This window comes from Apium graveolens, chromosome 8 (assembly GCF_009905375.1).
Source record: "Apium graveolens cultivar Ventura chromosome 8, ASM990537v1, whole genome shotgun sequence".
NCBI lineage: Eukaryota > Viridiplantae > Streptophyta > Magnoliopsida > Apiales > Apiaceae > Apium > Apium graveolens.
In genome coordinates this window covers 244,425,048-244,435,343 of record NC_133654.1, presented here as the reverse complement: position 1 = coordinate 244,435,343, position 10,296 = coordinate 244,425,048, and the positions used below count along the sequence as shown (strand labels likewise).

The 10,296-nt window shown below is 35.9% G+C and overlaps 1 protein-coding gene across 1 annotated transcript; it reads right to left on the bottom strand.

The window, feature by feature from the left end:
* Window positions 1–587: 587 nt before the first annotated feature.
* On the bottom strand, window positions 588–9,094 carry LOC141680531 (pleiotropic drug resistance protein 3-like). Its single transcript, XM_074486732.1, has 24 exons — window positions 8,802–9,094; window positions 7,701–7,824; window positions 7,496–7,578; window positions 7,203–7,287; window positions 6,634–6,856; window positions 6,449–6,525; window positions 6,310–6,363; window positions 6,143–6,233; window positions 5,411–5,712; window positions 5,042–5,314; window positions 4,639–4,952; window positions 4,400–4,560; window positions 4,212–4,315; window positions 3,947–4,100; window positions 3,799–3,864; window positions 3,518–3,619; window positions 3,105–3,412; window positions 2,591–2,881; window positions 2,301–2,384; window positions 2,051–2,184; window positions 1,688–1,915; window positions 1,414–1,585; window positions 1,079–1,333; window positions 588–911 (listed from the first exon to the last, which is right to left on the bottom strand). Exons 1-24 carry the CDS (start codon window positions 9,092–9,094, stop codon window positions 645–647), a joined length of 4,245 nt encoding a protein of 1,414 aa, XP_074342833.1. The 3' UTR covers window positions 588–644.
* Window positions 9,095–10,296: the final 1,202 nt, after the last annotated feature.

Here is a 10,296-nt window from a genome sequence, read left to right as displayed (position 1 = left end):
AATGATTTCTAACAGTGTAACACTCATGTTGCCTGGATTTGGTTTTTTCAATCTCTGGAACTCCTGGAATATGCTTTGTGAGAAGTTTGATGCATAATCAGGTAATTTGAATGGTCTGTGTAATGCTTGTTAATCCTTAAATCTACATTTCCAGCTCTAGTCATGCTGTTACCTTATTAAAATGCTTGTTTAATAAGATTATACTGCTAGGCGGCAGTCACGAGTCAACTATATTTTCCCCTTAACCAGGAGCGAATCCCGGAATTTTCTTTTAAATGGGCGAAACAAACTTTGGAAACTTTTAAGATGGACGAAACAAATTTTGGGAAGGCACCTTATATTTTTTGTTTTTACGGGGCACTTTCGTATATTTCTAAAAAGTTTAATATTTAGCTTTCATCTTAAGAATCAGTTTTGACCTAATGTATTTTTGTTAACAAGGAAATGAATATCTAAAACAAAAACAGTTGTCCGGAAGCACTGTTTCCACACAATGCAGTGTAAACCCAACTAATTAACCGCATAATTGCAACACAATTTATTATTTTAAATTATAATATAATTACATGTAACAAGGTCCAATTAGTTTTAGAACACAAAAAACTAACTCATGTGAAGCTAGATATTATGTCCCTTTCATAGTTTCACCTCCTTTGGAAATTTAGTTTACTGATGAAATATGCAAATAGAAAGGCAGCTAAAAGAGGAAATATGGCCACCACTACAGCCACAACACCTAAAAAATCATAATGGTACCCATAATAATCTTCTAAGAAGGACTTGACTTCTTCAGTTTTTGTGAATGATGTTATTTCTTCTTTGTTGTCCCCATACTGTGATGTAATCGCACCATACAACATCCATGATGATGGCGTAATCCAGTAGAGCCATATCCACCATTTTGGAATAGCCTGCATTAGAGTCCAAGAACATAACAGTGATAACTATAAGTTGATTTATATTTACGCATTTTAAATGAGTACTGAATTATATGTTTCACATATATCATGAGTGTTTTTTTATGGTGCAATAGCAAGTGTCTACTTAGAATAGATTAAGGAGACGAGAGTTGTTTTACCGGTCTAGGAATTAGGAACCCTGAAAATAGATTCAGAAGTGCATAAGCTGTTCCTGCTAATGCGGAAGCAACAGTTCCATCTGGGCTTATGGACACCAAAAGCATTCCCAGGTAAGTGTAGTATAGAAGTGCACATAATATGGAGTAAAAATACCACATTATCTTTTTAAAAGACCAGTAAAATCCTACAGCTGGATAGGAGATGATTAGATAGGTAAGTGCTTGTGCAAATACGTATGGAAATTCGATGGTCGCCTGTAAAGGAAAATAAGAAAGCACATCAAGACTTGCAAGAAAGAAGTAGAAAAGATATTAGGACATTAGTTTATTGTGACCTGTGCCAATGAATAAGCCCATGATGAGTACATTCCTGAAAACATCTCTCTGTAAAGAACAGTCCGTTCAGTCACCACAACTGGTATAATCGCTGAGCAATTAGTTACACCTAGAAGTTGCAATGATATGAAGATTGATGATAGTATGTTGGATAAATCCTGTTTATCGTGTCTTTTTTCAAAAAACAAAAAGATTTGAGTTAGTATGTCTTTCAGTACTGTTTGTTGCTAGTAGTTTTGAAGTGCAAATGAGTTGGTGTCGATATCGACATACATTTGCTTCCCTTTCTGCCACATAAGTGCCCCCATGGCTACAGATGCAAGGGTCATAAAACCTAAGCGCTTTACATTGTAGTCTGGATTTCTCCAATATGATAAGTGTTGTTTCCAGAGGCATGCTTTGTACTGTTCCCACATGTTTCGTGCAAAACGACTAGAGAAGTGAAGTTCTCTCATCTGTCCTGGTGCCGTTCTGAGCTCTTTAACCAGTTCTATATTATCTCTGATAGTAAAATGTTATTAGAACAGACTAAATTTACAGAGAGTAGCATGCACCCAGCAGCATTTTTGGAAATATTACAAAAATATTGCTGTACTTGGCTGGCTACAGACATGTTATAAATAGTGATGAACTCACCTGAACTGCTTAGATTCCTTGTAAACCTGTCCAAAATCTATACCAAGCTGTCTCTCTACAGATTCCGTAGTAATTTCTAGCATCCATGTTGCTGGATTATAGTTTTCTTTAATCTGTAGTATTCCTGGAATGCTCTGTGGAAATTTTGATTGGGATATAATGTCAAAAAAAATATGTCCTAGTATGTTTTCCATTCAAAAAAACAACAAACAATTTTTAAACAATTTTAGTGTTGGTATCTAAAAGTTACCTTGAAGTATTCTATAAGATTAGAGGAATGCTGCCCTAACGGTCCTGAATAAATGATTTTTCCTCCCTTCTTCATGAGAATCAACTGAAAAAGAAGTAATTGCACAAATTACTTATATCTCCGCAGATCAGATTCATATTAAATACATCTTCTTCAGTGTAAAGGGAAGAGTAAATTTTTGTGTAAATATATTAAATGTGGCAAAAAAACCTACTCAGAAGTCTTAACCAATAACATTTTCCAATATTTTTTAAATTTATTTAATATATTTCTGCACAAGTACTCCATACCTCATCAAAAGCCTCAAATATGTCTATGCTTGGTTGATGGATGGTGCATACTACTGTTCTCCCTGTATCAACAACATTTTTCACTGTGCGCATGACGATGGCAGCCGCTCTAGCATCTAAACCAGATGTAGGTTCATCCATGAATATGATTGACGGATTAGACACGAGTTCCACTGCTATTGTTAGGCGTTTGCGCTGCTCATTTGATAAGCCACTCCTCCCTGGAATTCCAACTAAATGGTTTCTAATCCCATCAAGTTCAACTCTTTCAAGTACATCCCTAACAAATTCCTGTGCAATATAGTGTCTTTTATGAGATATAGTTGAAGAGAGTATAAAATTTGGACATTCATCCCTCATTTCTTGGGATATAGTTGAAAAGATATAGTGGACTTTTGAATACCTAATTTCTTGCTGGACTTTGATTTGTGTGTGTGTGTGTGTCTGTCTGTGTTATGTGTCGATCAATGTCATTATTTAGAGTTTTGCATGATATACGCAGGAGCCAACTTACAGTTCGAGTTTTGGCGTCAATTTGAGATGGCAGCCGCAGAAAAGCTGAGAAGGCTACTGATTCTTCTACTGTAATGTGTGGAGAATGAATGTCACTTTGCTCGCAGTATCCTGAGACCCTGGCAAAGGTGTGTTGGACCCTAGGGGACCCTCCAATTCTTATATCTCCTTCAGTATGCCCACTGTCTTTTCTCCCAGAAAGAACATCCAAGAGAGTTGTTTTTCCTGCTCCTGTCACCCCCATTAAGGCTGTTAAAATGCCTGGCCGGAATACCCCTGTCATGTCATGAATAAGCTGAATTCTTTTGTCTTTGAATCCTTTTTTCCTCATTTCCTGCTCAAAATATTTGCATTGGAAATAGCTATCAGCGCAACCTATAAGAAAATGTGTTTCTTTACCAGAGGGTGTATAACTTACCAGTGGAGTGTCAACAAAATACTGGACATTTTCGAATGTCAAAGTCAGAGGCTTGAAAGGTAAGCCCTTCTTCTTTGGTTCTTGAATTTCTGGAATTACTGTGCAAAATCAGAAGAAACTTTGGTTATCTGTCCCTTTTGACAAAAACTGTTACATAGATGATGTGTTTCTATGTAATGATATTTAATTGCAGTTAGTTTCATCTCACCAGCATCTTCGATTGAATGTAGCTGGGGTGACATATGAATTTTGTTATCTCTCTTAGCCTCATCTTTACAGTCTTGATCTTGCTGCAGTTTGCGGAGTTTATTGTGAGAAATGATAGCTCGAGCTGTCCCAGGAGCTAACACACATGTAATAGGATTAGTCATTTGAGCTATCTACCAGCTAGAAATATGATGAGCATGAAACAGATGAAGACTTACATTTCAGATAAGTTAGAGCTAATACAAATCCTGCATTAAAAACCAAGGTAAAACCAAGGAGGGCCCCCACTGATATCCAGTAATAGTAGCTTTTAAAATTTAATCCATTATTTGACAGAGCTTCTTCTCCAATAGTCAAGTTTCCTGATGTCACCTGTAAGGAGCACAAATCTAGATGAAATATTGAACTACACAATGGATATTTTTCGTCTTTCATCAGCTATAGATTACTAGTAGCTTTTAATGTTTCCTAGCCTCAGTTCACCTTTCCCCAACGTGGAGCACGAAACTCATTTAAGGACAATCCTATCTCAGCATACGACACTGGAGAAAGCCAAAAGCCCCACCGCAGCCAAAGTGGTATGGAATCTGTCAATTATTATATCTACAATCAGCAAACATTTGAAAAATATTCACAGGAAGTATTATGGATAAAGTTGACATTGTCCTTACGTTTTGGAATAATAAATCCACCAAAGAACATCATTATCAATATGGACGAGCTAGTGCAAAAAGTTGATATGGCCTCGCTTTGAAATATGGATGCAATCATACGGAACATGCTTGAGCCTGCTTGATGCAGAGCAAAAAACAGCAGAAATTGGCAGAAGAACCTTGAGATAAAAGCAAGTTTTTCAGTATTTGTATATATATTGAGAGACAAACAGTTACGTTTTTCGTTGCTCGCTCACCTATCGATTCCAGGACTAAATCCTACAACGTAGTACGTAGGAGCAGTCCAGAGAAAGGAATCCAACAGCGAAAGTGGGATCTTTATTAGAGAAGCTGGAATAGCATAAGCCCAAGCAGGATAGAAGCTAAAATCCCTCTCTTTGTAAAAAACTGTTAGTCTAGATAGAGTCATGTACATTTCAACAATTCCAGTGGTGGCGATCCGCATGATCCCAAAAAACAAGCAACCCTTGAAATAATTAGCATGCTTCGAGTCTATATCCATCATTGTACGTATATATGTGGTCATCACTATGAATGCAATTATGAGTAGCTGCCAGAGAAGATAACAACCGAATTACATAAGAGATTTGTTCCAAATGTTGACTTTTAATTAGTATTGGCGTAGGATAAAGTAGTCACCTGAGTAGATTTGATTACGTTGGTGGAGATATTTCGTCTTGTAAGAAGAACTTCTCTGTCCATGCAAGCCTTAAATAGTTGCCATTTTGTCATAGAATATTTGTTGTTCTTATCCTTCTGGGGAAGATTCCTGCCACACTTGAAATTTTCCGCTGTACTTGGAAGCTCATCATGTGGCATCTCAGGTTTCTTAGAAAATTCATCCACTGTTACATATCTGTACGGTCTCTCAGTTTTAAACCAATACTGTTCCTGGTCCTTTCTAGAGGTCACCTGCATGTATTGTGTGTGAGAGAGAGAGAGATAATGAACTGAATGAAGGTACAAAATGCACATTGATGCCTAGTGCCTAATATTCAATAAATGCACCTCCTGAAGATAGTCAGAAACACCTTTCCTTTCCGGGCACCTAAAACCAAAGTTCTCAAAGAACTTGAGAACATCAGCTCGAGCTCCATGGTATACTATTTTTCCTTCTGCAAGTAAAATTATATCATCGAAAAGATCAAAGGTTTCTGGTGCTGGCTGAAGTAGTGAGATCAACGCAGTGGCATCTGTGATGTGCACTAATTGTTGAAGGCAAGTGACAATCTGAAAGGTAGTGGAGCTGTCCAAGCCATTAGAGATTTCATCCATGAATAGTACTCTTCTTGTGCTCACAATCATTTCCCCTGCAAAGAACACTCACGTGCAAGAAGTTGAGCACAAGGTAGTAAAACTGGATATTGATGTGAGCTAAGCGAGCAGAAATATCTGTAAAGGGCTAAATGGGTAAAAATCTTTAATATCTGTTTTCTTGCTAATCAGTTTATGTTTCTTCCGTCACCCTTGTTTGAGAAAATCTGAAATGATTAAGCTAACATTATACTGTTTATGTTTAATGAGGATTAGCTTTTTACCAGGTAATTGTTTTCCGATTTTTTTTTATTTTGTCTTTTGTATTGGTAAATAGTATGTTGTTCTCTCTACTACTGTTACAGGTAATAACAAAGATATCAGTCACATAGTTCATGGATTTTTTTTGGATTAAATTCATTTCCTCCTATAAACCTAGAACTTGAAATTAATCGATGTATCTAGCATAACTCGCCATTCACTGACCAGTTGCTAGTCTCCTCTTCTGACCACCAGAAATGCCTCTTCTCATAGCACTACCGACAAAAGTATCAGCACAAGTTTCCAGGCCAAGTATCTGAGAAATGAACACGTGTACGAGCTGATCAGAAATAAGGATCTGCCCAATTAACAGGTTTTTTTTTGCATCTTACTTTTAAAATGTAATCTGTTTGGAGGGTTTTCTCTAGGCCGTTGATTGATATTGCCTGTTAAAGGGAAAGAAATCATTTGTATAAGAGAATTGTTTAAAGGTTATCATAGTCAATAGTCGACTGAACGTCTTAAGCTCACCTTCATGTATGCGTCTACATCTGCTTCTGGAATATATCCTGCCTGCTTCTCTCTTCTGCTGACTTCCACCAAGAGTTCTGCAGAAGGGCCTGATTTGTTAGTGTTTACTGATATCTGCAGTACAAAGCTAAAAATATTAAAAGAATGGTTATTCCAAATTTCTGTAATGAGAAACAAACGATTACCTTTCCTGCTTTCTACACCCTGGCAACGGGCAGAAAAATCAATGGTTTCTCTTACTGTCATCTCAGGTACATGAAAATTATATTGACTTATGTAAGCTGCATGTTCCTCTGGTCTGAGATTCTCCACTCTGGTACCGTTATAAGTAACTTCCCCTTCAACCTGTCCAGAGATGATAAAAAAATTGCTGGGCTTACAAAGATACAATAATGTGCCGACAATATGCTAAAGCTCGTGATGGATTTATATGGCTTTTTCTGCGGAGCTTCTAAAGGCAACTCTGCGATCCTAGGATATCTTAAAATTTAATTGTATTATCAGTTATATTGTATGCTTATTATCTTTATATCTAGTATATATGTGTATGTATGTGCAAGAGAGAGAGAGATCGCCACCTAAGGTCCTAAGTCTTTTTCTACCAAAAAAATTGATGCAGTAATTAGTTAGATAAGATTAAATACATTATCAGCAAATGCTTTATGATTAGTTCCAATTTAGGCAATAGATTCTCTTACAAATAGCTTTTAGTTGGTATGGAAATAGAGGGAAAATACCAAGGCAAATTAATTACCTTCAGAGACTTGTCTAGTTTCCCTGCGAGGGCTTTTAGCAAAGTGGTTTTCCCACAACCTGGAGGTCCAAGCAACAAGGTCATCCTGCAAGAACAAAGGTACTTTTCACTTTTAGCTGGTAATCGTACATATTTTAGTTGTATAGATATATAATCAAACTAAATGCAAATCTGGGTAGACTTTATCATGCATTTCTCGAAACCAGATTTGCAAAATTGAGTTGCTGTCTGGTTTCAGTTACTGTTAAGTTAGACATGTAAATACTTCATCTGCAGTTAGATCATTTTTTCACCTTGACGGTCTGATGGTGCCACTTGCTCCTTTTATAATGTGAACCTGTGCTACTTGTGACTTGCACCATGACAGTCTTACAACCTGTGCACAAGTATATCAAGTAAGCACCACAAATAGAGACAATTATAAGAGTGAAGACTAGTCTTTTTCATTTTCAGATGCCTGTTGTTCAATGATTAAAATGATCAGTTGGTCTGACTCACAGAAAATATGCTTTTGAAAGTGTTCCACAGAGTAGGAAGAGGCTTGCCGTGAACCACTTCATATTTTGCTTCCACATTTACATTCCTGAATCTGACCTCCACGGCTGGCAAAGTCAATCCAACCCTACAGGAGTCATCAGTTTAGGAACTTAATTTATGGGAAATGGTATGAAAGATAAGGTACATGAACTTTCTCATTTTTTGACGCTGTTTGTAAATTTTATCAATTTCACCAGCTTTCATGTCTGAATCACTTAGTTCTTTAATCATAGGGACTTTAGCTACGAAAGGCATGAAATAATGCTGTCGTTACCAGCTGTCATGCTATGCATCCGAAAATAAAAATAATATGCATACAGAAGGCCTAAATCTCGTCTATTTAATTAGCTTACCTGTGGCTATAATGTACAAAAAACTTCACTAACTTGAAGTGAATAAATAAAAGATTTAAGTCTGTCTCTGTTTATATTTAATACTAACTAGAGGAGCACCTTCATATTTTTACTGCATAAATAGAATCTTATTGATTTAATTTTCTCACTAGCATGTATTATTATAATTAACATTATTTATGTTTCTTGCATCCAAATTTATATTGATGTTTTGACATTGAAAATTAAATTTATAAAAATTATTTTTTCTTTAGAAATTGCAGAAGGACTTCAAAGATTGAAGATGGTATAACACAAAAGATAAAGACCCTAAAATGCTAAATACAAGAGTAAAAATACGGTATATGCCCATCCAATCTAACATTTTCAGAAACTCTTGCCAAAGGTCCTCAGCGAGCTTCATAACAAGTTTACTTATTTTCTTTTTTTGCCGAAAGGCAGGGAAGGTTGTTAAAGAATGAAAGCAAGCCTTGGGAGGATTTGAACTCAGTCCACTATTATATCTAGAATCCACAACTTGATGAAGCATGTCAAGTTCATGTGGCAAAATGTTTGTGTTTTTATACAATACCGCTAGCCAATATACCAGTTTCAGAACCACGTAAGTCTGGCACAACGTAAAATATCTAGTAAAGTAATAATTTCTCACGGAAATAATGTTGTTACCGATTATATGTGTTGGTAATTGCAGCAGTGGGAAAAAAATTACCTGTCCATGCGTTGTTTCATCTTAAGAAGCAACCGGGCATTATCTTGTTGAACATCGCTAATGAGCTTATCAATGAAAACATGTTTTTCGGCTGCACTTAGCTTGGTAACATCTTTCATCACTTTCTTATTGGTCTTCCCTTGGTCAACATTGTCCTGCAGGTTATCAAGCAGGGACATTCTAACTCGTTTCATCATTGGTAGCCTCTCGATAGCAGCCCACTGCAGCTCAAGCTCGTCGGCTTCTCTCTCTGAATGAAACGAAGAAGCTCGTGTCATTTCAGCTTCATTCATCATTTTCTGTGGTACTTACTAAGCAAAGCTGCTCTCTACTTATATAATTCTAAATCCTAATAATCTAATGTGGAAAGACATATGATAGTTTTGGTGTTTGAATAATATAAGATTCAGTTGGGAACTTACTCTAATACCTTAAAATTTTAGACGAGGTGGTAAATCAACATGGTTTGCGGGGATCTCAAGTTTCGACTTCATGCCTGCCACCCCCAATATTTTGACAATGTAAGTATTATGTGCACAAAAACAATTAAAGCCCCAAAAAATGGGCGCTTGTGATACACTTTTCAGCCCCAAAATGGGTTTTTGAGAGGGAGTGTTGAGATATAATATAAAGCTCAGTCAATCATTTCTCTAACATCTTAAAGTTTATTAAAGTTTTAAAAGAAACGATTACCCGACATTTTTCATTTGGATTACATGAGATGTCAACTAGTGCCTAGCAACATGTTTATAATACAAGAAGAGAATTATATGAGATGTCAACAGTGTCTAGCAACATGTTTACATAAGAGAAGTAGCTAAGATTCTGACAGTAAAGTTAAAGTACTCTAATTAGGATTTGACTTGAAAGTTAAATTATAACTAGTGCATGCTACATGATGTGTTAAGCTTACGTTTGTGATTAATTAAATTTAAGTTGAGGGGATCAGCATCGAATCTTTGATTAAACTTGGATATTTGGAGTAGTATCTTTACAAAATTTATGCAAGAATCAAATTTGAACGAGCTTTAAATGGAATAGCTTTATTTTTTTTTGAATAAAATTCTGCTAAACCTATGAAAGATTCTGTATATATAAACGCACAAAAAGCGAAAGTCAAGTTTAATCATTCGCCAGTAATGTTTTATGTTTTTATAAAAACTATGTATTGATATGAAATTTAATTTACTAAATTCATTCAGTTATTGTCATGTATTAATTCAAATATTGATATGAATATTTCAACTAGACTGTGAATCTGGTTAGCATATTGCAGTCACTAGATAAATATATAACCCCACTTGAAAATTTGAATAATCAAGCGAGAAAAAGGGAACTAATCTTACCAAAACGCGATAGACCGGCATAGCTAACGACTAAATATATGTAAACAAATACCTTGTCATCTGGTTCTGCTTATCATCTTACAAATAGACAAAACATAGGTTGACATTGTTGGAGAATATTTCTAAAGATTAAGTATCACTTTGATCCA

Excerpts from the sequence above, each read along its gene's own strand:
- LOC141680531 (XM_074486732.1), bottom strand. The coding sequence starts at position 9,094 with ATGAATGAAGCTGAAATGACACGAGCTTCTTCGTTTCATTCAGAGAGA. Across the intron at positions 4,316-4,399 it reads TGGATTTATTATTCCAAAAC|ATTCCATACCACTTTGGCTG; the intron begins GTAAGGACAATG and ends AATAATTGACAG. Across the intron at positions 2,882-3,104 it reads TTGACGCCAAAACTCGAACT|GAATTTGTTAGGGATGTACT; the intron begins GTAAGTTGGCTC and ends TATATTGCACAG.